This window comes from Cydia amplana, chromosome 14 (assembly GCF_948474715.1).
Source record: "Cydia amplana chromosome 14, ilCydAmpl1.1, whole genome shotgun sequence".
Classification (NCBI taxonomy): domain Eukaryota; kingdom Metazoa; phylum Arthropoda; class Insecta; order Lepidoptera; family Tortricidae; genus Cydia; species Cydia amplana.
In genome coordinates, this window is record NC_086082.1 from 8950109 (window position 1) to 8972182 (window position 22074).

The following is a 22074-nucleotide window of genomic DNA, read 5'->3' on the forward strand; positions in this document are numbered from 1 at the left end:
GCAACAAAGCGGGCAAAATGTCACGGGCCCGGTTGGGGCGCAATTTGACATTTGGCCTAGATCACCTAGAAGCCGTGAGTATAAGCCTCTGTTGCCCCCATTCAATGTATAAATAGAAACATCCCAATAATATAGGTATGGTGTGACAATATTCGATTGATCGATTATTTATGATAAATACATAATCATTAATCAAAGCTCGAATTTAAATACTCGCCTACTTATAACATAACTCACGCGTATGGTGTCGATATGGTGGCGGAAGCATTTTGAGCATGAAATTACGTCATATTTCCGTTTTAAATATAAATATAACTAAACGGTTTAATTTAACACACGAGGAGAGAGTTCCTAATCCAAACATGATTTTCAAAATGACTAATTAGGACCTATCTAATCTTATTTGTTCAATATTAAAACCCCGCATCAGTATATTTAAGCGTGTGTTCCATAAATTTATTATATTATATATTTTTATTAAGTTACTGCCATATAAATATTTAAATATGTACTTACTATGTTTTTCTTTTCCATTTAAATACTACTTTTTTACTTTAAGTAGGTACATAGATAAAGGTATTTTTTTTCTCCTGCTGAAACAGAAAGTATTTTTGAAAATATTTCGCTATACTAGTTCACAATAAACAAAGTTATAAACACACGAAATCATTCCCGCGCCCAAAAATGTCTCTGTTTGACTCAATGGTTGACTGGTAGAGAATACCTTTTGGCATTTAGTACATTTTTCTTTATTTGTGCAATAAAATTTAAATAAATAAATATGTAATATTTTAGTGAGAGTTGGATAAATGTGATTATCTTATTTAATGACACTAATGTTACAGTGATGACAGAGTTTATTTCTGCTTCACCATGAAACAATGTAATACGCTACATATATACCTATAGGTACCTAGGATTTTGAAGATATACTAAAATGCCAACATCATGCAATGCCGAGCTCAGTAGAGGCCGATTCCGTGAAAGGATTTGCTGTGAAGTTCGCAATAACCGTGAGAATCCTGAATGGTAATAAGTTGGCTAATGAAAGCCAGTCAATTAATTCTTCTCAGCCCGTAAACAAAACATACAGCGTCAGTGAGCATGCTATTCATTCATTTTTGTCTCCCACGATGAGCGACATTTTGGCTTACGCTGGTATTTAAATAAAATTACAGGGTAGAAATATGTAAAGATTGGTTGGATCTAACAGTAACATCGGCGTCCGTTCGATTTGCCTACGTTGCACGTTGGTCCTATGTGTATATATATTATACAGGGTGGCCCATTTAGATCGGTCAGTATGGGAAAGTCTGAAACTATAAGACATACGAAGATCTGTTCTTAAGAACCATGTCATCGATTTTAATAACAAAAAAACTGCATTCATACATTTAAAAAACCTGTACTCAAAATAATAAAAATAAGGCGGTGGTCATTTCGAACACTTACTAAAATAAATTAAAGAATTTGAAAACAATGCATTTTATTCATTTTAGACATTATGTTTCATAGTAAAATTTACTGCTTAAGACTTACACAATCGATATCGAAATAGAAATAGTTGTAGTTTTATTTTTCAAAACGTCCGGGTTTGATTCCCGAGCTGAGTACAGGTTTTTTTTTTTAAATGTATGAATGCATTTTATCTTGTTATTAAAATCGATGACATGGTTCCTAAGAACAGATCTTCCTATGTCTTATAGTTTCAGACTTTCCCATACTGACCGATCTAAATGGGCCACCCTGTATACCTAGCTACGTAGACATAAAAGTTGATAAGACGCTGATAGCCTGACTGCACTAACTAGGAATATGTTTTTAGGATGATAATTAAGTAAGCTGTGTGAAGCTGTTTAGTCATAAATGTCATAATCTTCGAGGTAAATTGTAGTTACGAGTAGGTATGTAGGTCATGTCATACTGAACTGAACAACTTTTAATACACGGGAACAATCACGAAAAACAATTAGAAGTCCCATAGCAAATATGATCAACTGAAATGAGTGAAATTTATGAAACTGCTAATTTTTATTATTTTCGCGATTGTGGGCTTGGTTCCATAGTAAAACTTTCACCTAGCAGATTAGGTAGGATTGAAAAAACACCCTGTAGTTTTGGATGGTAATTTTGTTTTTATTATATTATAGGTTCCTTCCATCTTCAAAATATCATTATTGTGAATAACACCGTTTTAATCTCATTTCATTTCATAAAGTGCGTTGGGGTAAGTTTGTAAGGTGTTTTTTGGAGGGGTAAGACAAAAGATCGTCCGTATAACGGACGACTTTTTATCTTTACCCTTCATGAAAAAACACTTTCAATTTTACCCCAACGCACCTTACTTATTGGTTTAAATAAGTAATTGGGTTTTACGGTTCTTCCATAGGCCTACCTACGTTTAACCAACGATCGTATCTTCCTCGTTACCTTCTTATCGTTTTCATGCAATAGCATCGTGGTAAACAAGCTAAAGATACTGCTTTGTATCTCAGAATATGCTATAAACTATAAAGTAAGTAACTGACCAAGGAGAAATGCTTTATCGAGAGATGGCATTCAAATGTATACTTACAAATAAAAAACAACTTGAAATTGCGTATTTGCGAAAACGATAAGGTATTATTTACAAATTAAAACTCTTTTAGTATTACATATATATAATGATTACTATTACTTATTAAAAAAAATAACGTGTAAGATAGGTAATAAAAAAACGGACTACATATATTGAATATTTCATTGGTCTTGATAATCTCTTCCATTTTGGAAGGTCTGTGGCAAATTAAATTTCCTTAGAACCTAATTAATACCTACAATACTTATGTAAAAAGTTAAACTGTACTGTCCTAAGAAAAATGCAAATCGAGCCGGGCAGGACAACAAAACACTTACTTGTTGAAGGTCAACTCGTATTGTTTTATTTCTTTCCTGGAGAACTCGTGAAATTCCGTGTAGACATTGACGAATCTGTATTTGGGTTTGATTTCGAGTCCTTCCTCGAGTTTTTCGTTGATTTCTTGTCTCCGTGAGAGGATGCCGCTAAGTTCGTCGGTTGCCGCCATCGCGTGTATTGCGTGCGTGTTTACCGCGGGGTTGTGAGGCTGCGCTCTCTTGGGAGGCCGTGCTCGCACTGGGCCGGCTGCGGCGCGGCGTATCTGTGCTCGCGACTGCCCTCCGCGGCCGCGGGGGACGCTTCGCGCAACCACTCGAGCCCTAGATTTTAGCAACTACGTCATACGGTGGGCTGAAAATTCGGTAATTTAGTAACATATTTTCTTGTATTCTTTTATTATGTCTTTCTAAGATTTTTCTAAGTAATCGATAAAAACTTTCAGCCCCTTTTTAACTGCATAGGGGATGAATATTCAAAAACGCTGAAATTACTTTTCTTGTCTTGTGTTCTATTTAATATTAAGTATTTCTAAAAAGTTTCAGTGTTTTTTTACACGATACACAATTTCAACCTCTTCTTAACCATAGGGCCACTTGCACCATCCCACTAACCCGGGGTTAAGCAGTTAAACCGTTACCCAGTGTCCAATTTTGTACTGGTAACCATGGTAACTCCAGGATTAACCGGTTAACCCCGGATTAGTGAAATGGTGCAAGTGGCGCTTAGTGGATGAATTTTCTAAACCGCTCAATTTTCAATTATAAAAATTTTGAATAATAAAAAAATCTGCACTGATAAGTTTCACGATATTTTTAGCGATAGTTTAAATGTAGCCACGTAGAAGATTCCGCTCTTGATTCAATTTTAAAATCTTACGTTCGGGTATCAATATAATGAGGAGTTAAAAGTTAAACTACAATTTTGCCCCTACTAACAGTACTATTAATTTTCAGTTTTTACTTTACAACAAAAAATGCCTGTCATTATTACGACGAATTCGTTAATATTTGTTAATTGATATTATGTTAAAAATAATTAATTACTAAATAGCGACTGACGCAATGCGAAATTCCCATGGGATCTTTAAAAAAATGTGTACGTACCTAGTCGTTATCGGGGGCGAATAAGTAATTAATTACTTACTTAAGTAATAACTGGAAAGATTAAACTAAATTAGGTAAAAAAAATATATTATGTATTTATGATTGAGTAGGTATAGGTTAGTACGATACAACTTTGTTCTTACTTACCATTTACATAGCTTAATTGAGCTTGAGCTTGCCTCTCTACGTGCAGTACCGTAAAAATACAATTACATAATTTTTTACGCAATTTTTCTGCCTTGAAAAACTGTGTCAGCTCTAGCAAAAATCTAACTACCAATAGTACCAATATCTAATGGTAATGAGCTGTATATGTACATACACATACAAATTAAACCAGATATATGTAGTAGAATTTACCCGTCTAATCATTAATTAAGAAGTTTTTTTAAATTACACTTAATTACTCGTATGACCTCGTAATAGGGATGTTGTAAATTTTTTGGAACTGTATTCATTTTATAGATAGACACGTAATTATTACAAAAAAAATATATTTAAAATTTTTATTCATTAATTTTAAATACAAAATAGAGCGTAATCAGTTTAGTGTTTAAAGTTCGAGCTTAAACGCTCCAAGCTGTCACGTGATCTTGATGACGTCACGAACTCATAAATACCTAAACAAACTGCTGCCAAAATGTCAGTCCTAGCGTAGGTCAAAAATTTTGACTTGAATGATATTGTTAATTGCGCACTAGATATATGTACCTATACATATTACGTTCAGCGATGATAATACATTTCAAAAATTAATCACAATAACTGATTTCACACAAAAACACTTACGGTTACAATTTAAGATGAGTTATTTTGATACAACTAAAAATTTGAGTGCAAATAGCGGGCGCAGATATTACTTTTTAATTTTTTTTTTGTTTCTGACAGCCAACGTGGCACGGATAGTTCCATTCAGCCAAATTATTAAAAATAATAGGAGGTTTCTCCCGAAAATTACAAAACAAGTTATTTTCTGAACCGTGAGGAAAAATATGGGTAACTCACCGAGTGAGCCGTTGAGTGCCGTAAAAGCGAGGACCAATAAGTAAAACCAGCTGCAAAAGTGTATGGAATTCATTCATAAATTGGCCATAATACATTCCATAATGTGTCCATGCACTTTTGCACTTGTACATGGCATGTCTCGACATGCTTTCGGCCGGGGTTTTCATGAAATAAATTACAGTACAACTTTGCCTAAGCCAAAGCGGAAACGGATTGCAGACGGATTAAAAAAAACTACTTACTAGATCTCGTTCAAACCAATTTTCGGTGGAAGTTTGCATGGTAATGTACATCATATATTTTTTTACTTTTATCATTCTCTTATTTTAGAAGTTACAGGGGGGGGGGGGGGGGTACACATTTTACCACTTTGGAAGTGTCTCTCGCGCAAACTATTCAGTTTAGAAAAAAAATGATATTAGAAACCTCAATATCATTTTTGAAGACCTATCCATAGATACCCCACACGTATGGGTTTGATGTTTTTTTTTTGTTTTTATTGTTTTTGTTTTCTATTTTTGTGTGAAAATCTTAATGCGGTTCGCAGAATACATCTATTACTTACCAAGTTTCTGGCTGTGACATACGGACGGACAGACAGACAGACAGACATGACGAATCCATAAGGGTTCCGTTTTTTGCCATTTGGCTACGGAACCCTAAAAATTGCGACTAGGTATGAGTCGTTGGGTGCCAGTGCCACAAATATATTCGCAACTAACGCTAAACGGCGTGTTTAAATAATTCCATGAAAACGTTTCAATTTTCTAATTGTTCGCAATTCCCTCGGGACCTGTAATGATGAAATACAACGCCAACTACGCCCATCGCGCCACAGCCTTGGGTAGTTTCATTTCGACAACATGAAGAGACACACGAGGTATGTTAATTTATTCTTATCTTATCTTATACCTTTAAACGAGCAATTCTTGTATATTTATTTATTCATATGTATATATATTTTGAGGATCTCGGAAACGACTCTAACGATTTCGATGAAATTATCTATAGGTACTTATGGGGGTTTTCGGGGGCGAAAATCGATCTAACTAGGTTTTATCTCTGGGAAAACGCGCTTTTTTGAGTTTTTATATGTTTACCGAGCAAAGCTCGGTCTGCCAGATATTAATTTAATGAATAGTGGCAAAAATTGGTGATACCTATGTTGGGGTGTTTCGAAATGAAGAAATTGGGATTAAGTGTTGATTATTAAACGGGTCGACTTAAAACAAGCCGGCAACAAACTTAACCGGTCAAAATCTATGGAAGAGTCAAGACGAATAATATTCTTATTTATTAATATATCTTCAAATTTCCCCGTTTTTTCCTTTTCTGTAGTGAAGTTATTTGATTAAAATCCAGTGTTTCCAACAATTGAGAAAAGGGGGTGGGGCATATAATTTTATTATAATTAAGTGTTGTCGAATATAAATGTTCAATTGAATATTGTTTTGTTTTTCTTAGAGCTGGAAGCGTTGGAGAAGCTCTGCCTCCTGATTTAGAGAGCAATAAAAAACTTGAATCTCCTAAGAAAAAACCAAAAAGAGGGAGAAATAATATAATAAAAGACTATCTCATAGACTACACATCGAACTCAAATCTACATGGCCTCAAGTACATCGGTGAGAAGGAGAGAACATTTGTGGAAAAGTAAGTGTTCAATGCACCTTTATAATTGAAGGGATGTTTACAAAAACAACATAACTGCTTAGAGCGGTTGACACTTTTTTAAGAACATTGTTAATCGTTTCAGGTGTCAACCAGTGTAGTCAGTTATGTTGTTTTTGTAAACATTTCTTCAATTATAATGATTTTAGAAACCTCAATAGGTATCATTTTTTAAAAACTTATAAACTATTAAAATATAAACTAAATAAATTAAAACTAAATATCTTAGGTCCCCCAGATCTGTCCCCTGCGGAAGAGTGCCCATAAGGCTGGCTACATTCCCACGCTGAATAGGTATGCCTATTCTTTGGCCTAGGAATGAGCCAGCCTTAAGCCCTTGCTACACGGTCGCTGACAAGCCCCTCAGACCGCGTGCCCTTGGTCTGGACGGACCGTGTAGACAGTTGTTTCCAACAAAATTTGACCAAAACTGACCAAGGTCAGACCAAGGTCAGACGGTTAGAAGGCTTGTCGGCGACCGTGTAGCAAGGGCTTTAGGAACACCCGTGGTTTCAAATAGTCTTTTTTTTAGGCCCTTAAAAAGGTTGTGAGCGTCACGATTAGTCGATTAGTTTAATTATAATTAGTCTTTAAGAATTGCATGTTTCTTGATATCAGATATAGCTGAATATTTCTGACGAGTTCCACCTTCACTACCCCTTGGGCATATCTCTCTACAATTCTGTAGAGTAGATAAAGGAGATGCCGTTTCCCAGCATCATGCATATAACAACATAAAAATTAAACACCATTGTAGGTAGGTAAATAGGTACACTAATTAACTGACAATACGTATTAACCTTATTGCAAAGTAAGGTCCACCGATGCGATGGTAAGTTAAGTTTGAACGCTATTAACACAAAGACTTGAATTTAAACTGCCTATTAATCATTTTAGGGTGTTCTGGATATTCATGTTCACGTGCTGCGTGGTGCTGTGCGCGGGCCTCATACAGAAGGTGTACATCAAGTGGAATGAGAGCCCTGTCATCGTGAGCTTTGCAGAGAATCCGATGCCCGTTTGGAAGGTAAAGTAATCAAAGGATAAGGATAGGTACCTACACGTAAGTCATTACTTTTCTCCAGAAGGTATTTCTCTAATATTTTATATTTATTAAATATTTATGTATTTTGCTGTCAGAACTGAATAGGGCCAGATTAATAAATGCGAAAGACTTTCTTTCTGTACATCTATTACCTTTACACTGCTATACTTTGACAAGTAACATGGTTGAACAAAACCTACCTACTCCAACCATATTTTTTAATCCAACACTAGTGGGAGGAGGAAAGGAAATAAAGACACGAATGCTCTTTTCGTAAATTAAGATTCAAAATATCTTTTTTATAGATACCCTTCCCGGCTGTGACAGTGTGCTTCGAAACAAAAGCCCAGCAGTCAAAATATAACTTTACAGAAGTATACCATATTTACCTCAACAATACAGGCAATGATACCACAGGGAATACCACAGAACTCACCGATGAAGAGTAAGGAAAGCCAATTGAGTCGCTAAACTTCAAACACGGATAAATCCAACAGTCAGATTTAGCGATTTTGGTATTAGGAAAAAGTAATAGGGTAGATATTTCCTAAGAGAGTAGAGGGGATTTATCAGTTTGAAGTTAAGCGACTTAATTATTAAATTTTTGAAAACACGCGTGGTTTACTTATTAAAGTTAATTTTCGACTCAAACGATTGTTGAAAACCATTAATTTTTGAGACAAAGTAATTGGATGGTTTAATGCAAAATAACTCTAGCAAGAGATTACATTTTGTTCCGTTTTAGGACGCTTTCTGCTAAGAGGGACAGAAAAACGTAGGTGCTTATATGTTGGTTTCCCGATAGCAGAAAGTGTCCGGCGTCAGGATCAGGAGTGTGTTAGATATCAACCTGTGTACTTCTTATTCGAAACTAATTTCAAATCAATAATGTAAATTACGTACTTATTTTCAGAAAATTTGTCTTTGAATACGTCTCCATGGTTTGCGATTCACATCTATCTCCCACAACTGGAAGAAAATATGGCAGTGGCGCAGACGCAGTTGCTAAATTGAAAGAGGTAAATTTTCGTAAAGTACCGTCGTTTATCTCTGTATGAAATACGATATTTAAGTATATAAAATTGTTAAATTAATGACATTTTATACGGTGCTTAATAATTTGGTTTTTAATACATATCTCATATTTTGATTAAGTATAATGTATATACACATTTATGAGTTTTTAATTAAACTCACGCACTTAGATAACATATTCCGCTTTCTAAATAACATAGATTCTAACATACAATACAGCTGTTTCCCTTACTTCCTAATATGAATAGACTTTTTTTTATCTAGGTGTGCCCCAACATTACCGAATCCTTCTTTGGATGCAAATGGGAAAATATAAACAGAGATTATTGTTCAGATCTGTTCTCGCCTATTTTGACTGAGGAAGGAATATGTTACACGTTCAATACACTGGGAGCCGAGGAAATGTTACGATTGGATAAGTAAGTAACACATTACGGGGTATTTTAGGGGTCAATCCGTATCAGGGATGTTGCGGATGCAGATTTTTTGACATCCGCGGATGCGGATATTTAAAGGCTCACATCCGCGGATGCGGATGCGGATGCGGATGTCAAGATTACGTACTTAAAAAACGTCAAATATTAAATTTTTAGTACTTTTTTATTTAAAAAAAAACGAAACGTTTAGTATTTGTGCAAGAATATAAGTGCGTTATATTTAATAAACAGTAACTTGGCCAACTTTTCTGGATCTAGACTATTCTAGACGATATCGTTATAGGTAATGACGAAATTACCTAGCACTTACGCCGCCGCTAAGACGTTCCTGTACCGACTTGTTCGACATCCGCATCCGCATAAGCTCCGCATCGATTTTATGCGGATGCGGATGCGGATGTCGAAAATAATGCGGAAGTTCCGCGGTTGCGGATGCGGATGCGGATGTTCGCAACATCCCTGATCCGTATGACCCGTAAGTAGCCGTAACTTGTGAGGTGAATACAAAAGGTACCTGAGTAACTTTTACTATCCGAGGTTGGTACCATAGTAAAAGATGTTCAGTATGACTTATATTTCACCTCGCAAAATATAGCTAAGGGTAGAAAAAACATCCTGTAGCTACATGGTAGCTACCGTCATAAAAATATTGTATCTAAATATTTATTTTCAAGTTTACATCATGACTACGATTACCTACAAGAGGGAAACCCAAATCATACAACGACTTGGAGTTTGGAAAACGGATACCCTGATGACACGCCAATAGTCACTTATCCTCATAGAGGCTCTGTAAGTACCTACCAGTAACACTACCATACACATTATATAACTCATATCATATTAGGTAAGTGTAATTAATGTTCTCTATTTTCAAATTTTAGGGATATGGAGCCAAAGCCGGACTGACATTTATAATCAAGGCTTCGGAAGTAGACCTCGACTACCTTTGCAGAGGTCCAGTACAAGGATTTAAGGTTTCTATCATGTACCTACCTAGTATAGTGTGTGTAGTCGTACCTACATATATAATATATATAATATATACCTACGTATATAAGGAGATACCTATGTACTTAATTTATCTGATCTCTTGGCCGTATTATTACGGATACCTAAACGGGTATTTACTAGTTCGTCCTCTTGCTGATCCGGTTTATCCAACTACCCGCACTTTGGGCTTGTATATTCGCTTTTACGCGTAGGTACCTACTTTTACTCGACTGGCACACAACATAACACTCGCGAAATGCGATAGTTTTACGGTCAATATTTTTAAAAGCATTTAAGTACTTTCAATTGCATCACTTACATGCACAATAAAGTCAATACATCTAAATATAGGCAGATACATAATTGAGTCTCGTTTCGTAAAATGAATGTGCGGAAACGTTAAAATTTCAATTAATATATATGTATGTAGGTACATCATGTCAATTTAAATTTAATATGTAAGTAGATCAATTAGGTATTCCATATCAACGTGCCGTCCCATGGTTCAGTGGCTTATTACATTCTCTATGAGCAATACAAATGCTCGGGAAGATTCCAACCCGATTCTGTATTACGCTAGGTCATAGGAATCTTAATAAGGACTTATTAATATAACAATTTTAGTACTTTTGCAGAATAAAAAGATAATATGGCAGAACTTTCAGTTCAGTATGCCTCATGTTTTATTTTTATCATTCGATCCTTGTTGCATTGCAATACGGTTCGGCCATGGCCAGTTGGACAAGGGGACGGTAAGCTTGTTACGATTGTGTACTGAGCTACTTACACAAACGTAGTGTTGTGTCTAGCAGTGAGGGTCCGTCCGTCCTGCATTTGTAAGTACCTCAAAATTAACCTGGCAATTCGATGAATCTTCGTGTTTTAGATTCTTCTGCACAATCCCGCAGAGCTGCCGAGGTTGTCAGTGCAGTACTTCAGGGCCCCTTTGTCTCAGGAGGTCGTGGTATCGGTGAAACCTAAAATGATGACGACTTCCGATGGCTTATTGCCTTACAGTCCTAACATGCAAGTATTATAAACATTAGGTATACTATTATAACTTTCAGTATCTATATATCTAGACCTACCTACATCTACATACTTTGTCTAATTGTGATGGTGTGTGGTGGTGCACGAATTCCCACGTCTTCGCCCCACGTGACTGAGTTTGTACAAATAGGAATGACACCTAACTTCCTATTTGTGTCCACCCTGGACTGAGATGAGAATAGTTTCAACCATCAACCAGGCATATCAACTTTACTCCATCGTCTACCTATGTATATATCTACATAGTCAGATGTTATTATTTTGCAGCCGAAAATGCTATTTCCCGAGCGAGCGTTACCTGCGGTACTTCCGCGTGTACACGCAGGCCAACTGCGAGATGGAGTGTCTCAGCAACTTCACCTACGCGCGCTGCGGCTGCGTACACTTCGGCATGGTTTGTAAGTACCTACAAGTACAAATTGCATTAGATTATTTTATACGGACTAAACTTTATAAATTATAAAGCATAAGTATATGAAGGCTTGCTTGCGTTTACTACAATACAGGCACTCATTTACTGGTAAAATACTGGACTATTCCGTCGCACCACCTAGTCGTACTCTACATCATTTTGTAAGAACTTTTGTAGAGCCTGTGCGCTGTATGCCTATAACTCTAATTTTGTTATTTGTCGTTGTTCCCTACAGAAACCTTTTAAAATGATACTACTAAGTAAACTTTATTTCTAGATGGTGAGAACATGACAGTATGCAGTGCTGGAAGCATCCAATGTGTGCAAAATGCTCAAAGTAAGTTAAACAAAAATCTGGTGTTCTAACTATGAATGATGATATTGATGATGCAATTTACGCATGAAGCGCTGGTAGCTAAGCGGGAAGGCTTCAAACACTGGACCGTACAAATAAATTTCTCGGGTTTTCGTACATTGGTTTCCAATGGGGAAAAAAACATGAAGACACCTGCATACAAATGCCAAGAACTTCTAAAGTTTATTAAGTCGTTAAGCCAGAATACTGATTCTAGAAACACTTCAATATCCACCTCTCGGTTACAGAGGAGCTGGTAACAGTAGCCGCCATGAGTAGCCTGGAGAGAGAGTCGGCAGACAACAGCAGCGTGATAGACGAGAACGCGCGCGACATCGCCATGCGCTGCATGTGCATGCCGGCGTGCACCTCCATCGAGTACGAGGCAGAAACCTCGCAGGCAGACTTTGACTGGAGGGCTATATTCACCAGCTTCAAATCCGAGATACCGCCGGATCTAGATGAGTACGTTTTTAGGGTTCCGTACCCAAAGGGTAAAAACGGGACCCTATTACTAAGACTCCGCTGTCCGTCCGTCCGTCCGTCCGTCTGTCACCAGGCTGTATCTCACGAACCGTGAACCGAAATTTTAACTGTCTAGTTATAGACAGTTAAAATTTTCACAGATGATGTATTTCTGTTGCCGCTATAACAACAAATACTAAAAACAGAATAAAATACAGATTTAAGAGGGGCTCCCATACAACAAACGTGATTTTTGACCGAAGTTAAGCAACGTCGGGCGGGGTCAGTACTTGGATGGGTGACCGTTTTTTTGCTTGTTTTTTTTGCTTGTTTTGCTCTATTTTTTGTTGATGGTGCGGAACCCTCCGTGCGCGAGACCGACTCGCACTTGGCCGGTTTTTGTTAAGACAATCGTAGAGCCCGCCTTAATCTAAATCTACGTCTATGAGTCAGAGGTGGATGATGGTGGCGTTGTTTACAGTGGAAGGTAAAAATATATAGGTCTTTTACCGTTAACACAGGTCATCCTGGAAGCCTGTAACTCTTATCTAATATCATCACGAAAACACATTGCGACGAAAACAATACTACCTAAATACTCCAAAGCTAGTAGTTATGGGGTCCGTACTAAATTGTTTTGATGGTTGAAAATTTCCCTTGTCACTTACACCAGCGCACGTATATACAATGCTGTACTAAAGTGGGTTACAGCATTAGTGTTTTAATAAGTGTCTATACTTGGTGTCTAAGCTTGTGTATTGCATTATTAATGATAATGAAACCGATACTCAAAACAAAACATATATTAAAGCGACCAACAGTTTCTTAGCAACAATATTACCCTCTGCCAGGCGTGGCTCACTGAGCGATGTCGTCGCGTCGCAACAAGTACCTAAAAGTACATCCGTCCCACACCAATTTTGGTGGCTAGCCATGAGCCGCGCGTGGCGCTTGCGCCACCTAGCGGTCATATCTGTCCTAATCGTAACAGACGCGTTTTGTTAGAGAGTGAATCTTCTGTACCTAGTACTATTATTTATTCTGTGCCTCTACACAAACGAGCAATTCTAAAAATAATTGGTGTTATATTGTTACAGCACATACATGACACGTATCTTCATCTTCTTCAAAGAGGCGCAGTTCATCACGTCGCGCCGCTCCGAGCTGTACGGGCCCACGGACTTCCTCGCCAACTGCGGAGGCTTGCTCGGCCTGTTCATGGGCTTCTCCATTCTCAGCGTTGTTGAGATACTCTACTTCCTCAGTTTACGGTACTGAAGTCCCTACCTTCCCTTCCTACCTATACCTACCTACTTCAAGTTAGGAGTCTCGGTAACATTATAAATATGTACCTATAACAGTTGCGCTTTTAGCGATGATTCGCGGATACCATAACCAAACCAAAGTCACATTCTAATAAGTAGGTAGATAGCAATAAGAACATCAGGTCTTAATTTCAGAGTGACAAAGTTCTAAGTGTAGTAAAGATGGTCATATAATAAGCCCAAATAGTTCAAGACTGCCTATCTAATGATTTTTACTAAAACTTTGTAGGTATTTAAATCAGATAAAAAGAAAATAAGTTAAGGACATTTCTTTTTAATGTTTGCATCCTCATGTAACAACTAATTATTATTTTTTTCAGGATAATCTGCCTGTTTTGGAAAAGGCGAGCCCACAAACGCGTGGCGGATAAACCCATGACCAAACTGGAACATCCTTACACTGACTAGAAGAACTTGGTGACTCACTGTTTTGAACCCTCTTAAAAGCATTTGCGCACTGCTACATTGAATGCAAGTTGAAATGTTATGATTGTTCTTTCGTTCTGTCCTACCGCCGAAGCAGCCGCGGCCAGAGCAGCGACGGGTTACTTTCGATTATATTTTTACGCTCGTAGCCTAGGGTCCGCCTGGTAACTCGGGAATTGGGTAAACTAGGCCTAATTGGGATTAGTCCGGTTTTCTTCACGATGTTTTCCTTCACCGAAAAGCGACTGGTAAATATCAAATGATATTTCTTACATAAGTCCCCAAAAACTCATTCGTACGAGCCGGGGTTTGAGCCCGCGACCTCCGGATTGCAAGTCGCACGCTCTTACCACTAGGGAAATCAAGCGGAGGTATCTAAATATTACTTTGATGTTCCATAATTATATCTATTCGTCTTTTTTGTAGTATAGATATTAAATAAATAAACATATGATTTATTAATTACAAATTATTTTATTTATTCTAAACCGTGCTGACACCCCGAGATTTCTTCTTCGGCGCGTAGCCGATTCTATTATGGATTTCCTCCTGAGTCTTGGTGCCCGGACAAAGAGGTTTTGTCGTGTCCTCCTGCATTTCTGCTGATGAAGAATTACTGCTGCCCTGATCTCGTCGCATCGTTTCATATTCTTGTAAATCGTCAAGTTTTAAAGTAATTTCCGTCAACGGTCGTCGAATCATGTTCAACTGAAAAAAAAAATACTTAGGTACACACACACACACACACACACACAATAAGTTCAATATATTGCTTTGGGTATTAGACGATAATATATCGATTAATACTTAAATATAATAATACTTATATACATACAAAAACATCCATAACTTAGGAAAAATTAATAGTGCTCTTCACAAATAAATGCCCTGAGCTCAGCGGGAGTATTCGAACCTAGGTAGACTAGAATAGTGTAATAAAGTTATTTCCTTATATAAACCTATTCCCTTAAAATATTGGGATCGCGTTTTAATAAGCTACTATATATTAAAATGTTTATATTTCTAACAAATGTGGTTGTTAGAATGCGAACTTTTATTGTAACTTTATAAAACGCAGACTACTGGTTTGATTGATAGAAATAAAAGTCTGGTAGTGTAAGCACAGCTTAAGTTTAAAAAAAAATTATGTATGGCAACACTAATAGTTTCATTGTGTTGGTAGCATTGTTTAATGCCGTCTATAGTCTATGGTTCACAAACACTAGTGAAGTGCATATATGTTTAAAATCTAGTATGTCGATATCGATATTATTATATCGACTACTATACTACACAAATCATTTATTTAAGGCCGGTAAGAGAGTATGTCTAGCGGGCCTAAAATAGTCGCAATGTTATCGTCTAGACTAGACATTTAAACAATAAAAGTCCAACTGCAACCCTCACATCCGTCCATAATATATTAGTGCCCACTCAACCTAAGAATTACGCTTGTAGGTTCATATCTTACTATGTATATTATATATACTTGGTCAACAAAATCTTGTCAGTAAAAAAAGGCGCGAAATTCAAATTTTCTATGGGACGATATCCCTTCGCGCCTACATTTTTCAAATTTGCCGCCTTTTCTACTGACAAGATCTGGTTGACCAGCTATAGTACGACATTATTTTTATTACGGGAATTAAGGACTACGGAGATAGACTTATTTAAGGCAGAAATGATTATTAATTATTGGAAGCCATCACAATAAAAATATAGCGACACAAATCTACAATAGTTAAGAATGGATGCACCAACAAAATACATTATAATTAAGAAACGTAATTACAGAATATAATACTGGATAACTGGACGTAATCTTTAGTAATTCGGCACGGACTCGACACTTCACTTCCCCACACTATTCTCTTCAAATCAAATGCGTTGTCTAGGTCGCCATCTTGAATGACGAACTCAGTGACGAACTCAGTGACGTCGTTGTAGTTACACGTCAATCGTGCACATATTTCTTTTAATCACGGTTATAACAAGTTTAAAATATAAGAAAACTTACCTAGAGTGTTGTTTAATTAATTAAATCTTTACAAATCCCACCAAAATGCTGTATTTAGAAGATTATTTGGAAAGTAAGTTGCCTTTGTTCTTTACGCCCTAAAATGACAGAAGCTTTTCCATTGGTTGGTAGCACTGAAGAAAAAATTTGGCTCTGGCGCGCAAGACAAAGTTATTTTAAGTTATTGTTTTATTAAATTTTTATTTAACGATTTTAACGTACCTTGTAACATAAGTAATGTAAGCTTACTTTACACACGACGTTAAATATTAAACGATAGTCTATAATTGTTATTAGAGTGTGTATACAATTAGAAATTCTTGTCAAAAATACGTTGGTATTTTTTTATAACACTTGTAAACATTTTATAATACATGATTTTGCGCTATAAATATTATTTAATTTTACAGTGATCGAACATCTTCCTCAAGAATTGAGAGATCGATTTACAGAAATGCGTGAAATGGATTTATCCGTCCAGAGTAAGTACATAAATACTTATGAAGATAAAAATCATTGCTCAATCAAGTTTTAAATCCATAATGTCGACCATGACTTTTACACGGTACATTTTTATTTTAGATAGTATGGATACTCTGGAGAAACGGGTTCGGACTTTATTTGGTGGTTGTCGCAGAGGGGAGGTAGACACCGAACAGGCCGACACAGAGTTCTCGGATATAAAACGAGGTTACAACAAGACCCTTGAAGAAGCTGATGAAAAAGTTGCATTAGCTAACCAGATGTCTGAACTAGTGGACCGCTATTTAAGAAGACTAGGTGTGTATAATATAAATCCTACCCTGTATAACTTGTAAATTTTAGCATGTTTTAACACGTTGAACACTGCACTCGTAATTTTGCATACTAAAATCGGTTATATGTGCTCAGCATGGCAGCGAAAAGCTTAAAAATTGTTACTAAGGTCAACCAAGGTAAATGCGTCTCTTGTGGTAAATGCGCCATTTGAAGATATCTTCGAAACACAACATATTATAACTATTATAGCCGTCTGCATAAAAAGTTCAGTGACCACACTACAAACAGAGAGGGTAGCAATAGTTCTAAAATGCTCTGTTTAGAAGAAATCTTTAAAAGACGCTTTTAAGCCCCGTCTCCATATCGCGCGGCAAACCATCGAACATTGGCTCGCGCGGCAGGCGCGCGCAATGGATACCGGTCTGCCGCGCGCGCCAACTCGATGCGCCCGGTATCCATTGCGTGCGGCTGCCGCGCGAGCCAATGTTCGATGGTTTGCCGCGCGATATGGAGACGGGGCTTTACCTCGGTTGACCTTAATACAAATTTGAGTTACTTGCTGTTAGTTGAATATATAATGTTGATCAACAGACACAGAACTGCATAAATTCAAGTGTGAGCTGGAGGCGGACAACAAGGGTATCACGGAGCTGTTGGAGAAGCGGTCCCTGGAGCTTGACGTCAACACCAACCACACCAGCACATCCAACAACAACCATTACAAGGATAGCAGGTGATTGTCATTTTTCGGGAGAGGCATTTTTTTGCAAAAAATAACGAATTATTGGGTTATTCCCACTAGTTACCACCAAGTTGTTACCAGTGGTGACTACTGGGAATTTTTTCCCACCTTTTACCACTGGTTACTACTGGGAAAAATAATTCCCAGTAGTTACCACCAATTATTAGTATTTAACTCTAACAAAATTTTGGTGGAAACTACTGGGAATAAAAATTCCAAATTAAAATTCCGAATGATTAATTGGGAATTATTTTTCCCAGTAGTTACCAGTGGTAAAAGGTGGGAAAAAATTTCCCAGTAGTTACCACTGGTAACAACTTGGTGGTAACTAGTAGGAATAACCCAAATTATTCAGCCTCTGCTTGATAAAGCAGACAAACACAAAGAGTGTGTGTTAGTGTGGTTTATGATAATAAACCACACTATGTCTTTGTGTCGGCAAAGTAATATTTAAGTAATTTTTAGGGTTCCGTAGCCAAATGGCAAAAAACGGAACCCTTATGGATTCGTCATGTCTGTCTGTCTGTCTGTCCGTCCGTATGTAACAGCTACTTTTTTCCGAAACTATATAAGAACTATACTGTTGAAACTTGGTAAGTAGATGTATTCTGTGAACCGCATTAAGATTTTCACACAAAAATAGAAAAAAACAATAAATTTTGGGGGTTCCCCATACTTAGAACTGAAACTCAAAAAAACTTTTTTCATCAAACCCATACGTGTGGGGTATCTATGGATAGGTCTTCAAAAATGATATTGAGGATTCTAATATCATTTTTTTTCTAAACTGAATAGTTTGCGCGAGAGACACTTCCAGCCAGCCTATTATGGATAGCTTTATCCATCTTTATCCACGTGATAAAATAACTGTCACTGTTTAACACCGTGGGAAAGAAAGTGACGGACACCGTTTTATCACGCTGTCACGTAGACAAGAACGACCATCATATCCGTACAGAAGTGGTAAAATGTGTGGGTCCCCCTGTAACTTCTAAAATAAGAGAATGATGAAACTAAAAAAAATATATGATGTACATTACCATGCAAACTTCCACCGAAAATTGGTTTGAACGAGATCTAGTAAGTAGTTTTTTTTAATACATCATAAATCCCCTAAATACGGAACCCTTCATGGGCGAGTCCGACTCGCACTTGGCCGCTTTTTTTTTGTAAGTTAGGTTTATCACACAAATGTATCCGGCAGGTACCGGTTCCGCGAGAAGCGGCGCGACAGCTGGGGCTCGCGCGAGTCGCGCGCCGTGGCGGCCGGCAATAGCCTGTCCCGGACCGACACCGCTATACAAGTACATATACCCGAATATGCCCTTACATGGATTCCACTATTTTGGCTACATATCATAGATAGTCTAGCTAGATCGAGTGTTACTTAGTTTCATGATGTTTTTTTTTCAAAGTAGTAATCTATATAGTTTATTTAAATTAGTAGGTACCACTGACAATCCAACCTCTAGACTGAGCTTAGGCCAATTCTTTCATGAAACCGATGCTGCCAAAAATACGGGGGTGCGGGGGGACGAGGTGAGCGAATCCCGTGTCGTGATTGGTCCGTTCAAAGACACGGACCAATCACGGCACGGGATTGACTCGAAGATGGAGTAACGCTACCGTATGTGTGGCAGAGGGGGTAGCGCGACTATGCTATGTCTAGAGGTTGGAATGTCTGTGGTAGGTACCTACTTCAGTGCGGCAAACCTGAAGCAGTAAATTTATTATATTAGAAGATTTAGAAGCTATTCATAATGTTTTAATCTTATACCTTTAAACGAGCAATTCTTGTATATTTATTTATTTATATGGGGGTCTTCGAGGGCGAAAAATCGATCTAGCTAGTCTTATCTCTGGAAAAACGCGCATTTTTGTGTTTTTTATGTTTTCCGAGGAAAGCTCGGTCTTCCAGATATTGTTATTTGTGACGTTATCTATGAAAAGGGACCTTATTCTCGGTGGCGCTTACGCCATTATTAACAATGCTCCGATATAAATACGAGGCCGCGCGACGCCGTGCGGCGTAAGCGCCATCGACAATAAGGTCCCTTTCATAGATAATGCTCCATTTATAAGCATAATCTAATAAAAATTAAATGACTTCAATATCCAATATCAATACAAAATATTGTGTTACAGAATGCATTGGGTCGCGATTCGTATTCCCTGGGTCAAGCCACCAACGCTATAGCAGCAGCGGCGAGCCAGGCTATCGCCGCCACGCAACAGGTAATATTATTTTGTTATTTAAAACAAAATGGGGTCGTTTACTGCTGTACTGCTCTAGTAAGTCCAGTAGCAGTTTGGTTACTTAGTTCGTGTGGGTAAAATTTTGGTAGCTATTTTAGAATCACTGCCTGACATGACAATTAAGGTATGCCTATGAAAGAATATTGATAATGCGACTTTAAGTTTATGATGACATCAAGCGTGCATATAGCTGATATGAAGCCCCGTCTCCATATCGCGCGGCAAACCATCGAACATTGGCTCGCGCGGCAGCCGCGCGCAATGGATATTACTGAATCGCGATTAGAAAGGGATTGAGATAGCTGTCAATCCATATTGATTTTGACGTAAGTGTATGGAAATCTGTTATTTCTAATCCCTTTCTGATCGCGGCATGATAATACCGGGCGCATCGAGTTGGCTCGCGCGGCAGCCCGGTATCCATTGCGCGCGGCTGCCGCGCGAGCCAATGTTCGATGGGTTATTCCCACTAGTTACCACCAAGTTGTTATCAGTGGTAACTACTGGGAATTTTTTTCCCACCTTTTACCACTGGTAACTACTGGGAAAAAATATTCCCAGTAGTTACCACTAACTCAGTTTAGTGGTAACTACAACTACATCCATCCATTATAGATTATTTTTCAAGTGATTTTATTAGGTAATTTAACATCACCCTATATTTATACTATATACTATTTATACTGTTTTTATTAGAATTTAACTCAAACAAAATTTTGGTGGACAATTTGTGGTGGAAACGGACAAAACAAAAACTAAACTGAGTTAGTGGTAACTACTGGGAATATTTTTTCCCAGTAGTTACCACACAACACAGTGGTAACAACTTGGTGGTAACTAGTGGGAATAACCCTGTTCGATGGTTTGCCGCGCGATATGGAGACGGGGCTTGATGGAAACCAAAAGTTACAGAACTAACTGATCAAACTTTGTAAATTCAATGACTTTGGGTTTGTGAGAATGGTTCGATAGAATCGATAGTAGGTGCTTGTTATAAAAAAAAAGTGCAACCACGCTCGCCCCGCTGCTCGCCGGCGTCGAGTCCGCGGCTTTTAGATGTGCAAAATTGAAGATAGATTATTTTCGATATTCGATGTAGATGGCGCCATACTGGGCCATAAATTATGTGGTAACTCTGTACCACAGACAATCCAACCTCTAGACATAGCATAGTCGCTACCCCCTCTGCCACACATACGGTAGCGTTACTCCATCTTCGAGTCAATCCCGTGCCGTGATTGGTCCGTGTCTTTGAACGGACCAATCGCGGCACGGGATTCGCTCACCTCGTCCCCCCGCACCCCCGTATTTTTGGCAGCATCGGTTTCATGAAAGAATTGGCATAAGCTCAGTCTAGATGTTGGATTGTCAGTGCTCTGTACATAGTTGATTTTGTCAATCTATTTAGTGAGAGAGTACAAACCACATATATATTTGTGACATTAGGCACTGTAACGTAAATGAGGCAAAAATTCGTATACTAAACCTGCTAAAGTCTTGGAACTTCGACGAATCAGAAGAAATTCTGAATCCTTCCCAAGTTCTTCATTCCTCTTCGAGTTCAGTTTCAGTTTTTAATATTTAACGCTCGAACACACTTAAATCTAACAAACTTCTACACTCACACATTCTTAGATTTCATTCACACACTTTTCACTACCTCCTCACAACAACCTTACACATATACAAGTACACACTCCTCTCTTTCCTATTCCTATTCTTATGTTTAATATAATTATAAATTTTATTTCTGGTAACTCGTGATGATCATGACCCCCGCGATACAGGCCATGCCTAGTGCGGGGTTCAATGTAACGTTCCTGCTAAACTTTAATTATAAATAAAAATATTGTTATTATATTACAGATGCAGCAGGGTCGGCGCACGGCCGCCATGAAGAGCACGTACGAGGCGGTGGCCGGCGAGCTGCACGCGCACGCGCTGCACGACCACCACTCCCTGCACGCCGGTATGCTACTGTTGCTGTTACCCCACAGACCACATAGGGCCAGTTGCACCAACCACATTTGACAGACTGATCAACGTCAGCCCCGGCGCTTTACTATGAAACTTTCCATACATAAA

The 22074-nt window shown here is 37.9% G+C and overlaps 4 protein-coding genes across 4 annotated transcripts in view; 3 read left to right on the forward strand and 1 right to left on the reverse strand.

Moving 5' to 3' along the window:
* Positions 1-3146, reverse strand: part of LOC134654097 (EF-hand domain-containing protein D2 homolog) — a 21457-nt gene extending 18311 nt beyond the window's left edge. Inside the window, exon 1 of the mRNA XM_063509521.1 lies at positions 2896-3146. Within this exon, the coding sequence (XP_063365591.1) occupies positions 2896-3065 (170 nt within the window). The 5' untranslated portion in view covers positions 3066-3146. The remainder of the gene's footprint in view (positions 1-2895) is intronic.
* Positions 2839-22074, forward strand: part of LOC134654096 (calcyclin-binding protein) — a 27465-nt gene continuing 8229 nt past the window's right edge. Inside the window, exon 1 of the mRNA XM_063509520.1 lies at positions 2839-2843. The gene's annotated coding sequence lies outside the window, so the exon portion shown is untranslated. The remainder of the gene's footprint in view (positions 2844-22074) is intronic.
* Positions 5718-14205, forward strand: LOC134653826 (pickpocket protein 28). Its single transcript, XM_063509190.1, has 14 exons — positions 5718-5884; positions 6469-6654; positions 7570-7699; positions 8023-8162; positions 8631-8736; positions 9017-9171; positions 9864-9981; positions 10074-10166; positions 11069-11208; positions 11500-11630; positions 11922-11981; positions 12248-12464; positions 13562-13735; positions 14110-14205. The coding sequence occupies exons 1-14, from the start codon at positions 5868-5870 to the stop codon at positions 14195-14197; spliced, it is 1755 nt and encodes a 584-aa protein (XP_063365260.1). The 5' UTR covers positions 5718-5867; the 3' UTR covers positions 14198-14205.
* Positions 16132-22074, forward strand: part of LOC134654074 (inhibitor of growth protein 3) — a 10290-nt gene continuing 4347 nt past the window's right edge. Inside the window, exons 1-7 of the mRNA XM_063509488.1 lie at positions 16132-16305; positions 16643-16714; positions 16815-17012; positions 17583-17724; positions 18938-19037; positions 19879-19968; positions 21856-21958. Coding sequence (XP_063365558.1) covers positions 16278-16305; positions 16643-16714; positions 16815-17012; positions 17583-17724; positions 18938-19037; positions 19879-19968; positions 21856-21958 — 733 coding nt within the window. The 5' untranslated portion in view covers positions 16132-16277. The remainder of the gene's footprint in view (positions 16306-16642; positions 16715-16814; positions 17013-17582; positions 17725-18937; positions 19038-19878; positions 19969-21855; positions 21959-22074) is intronic.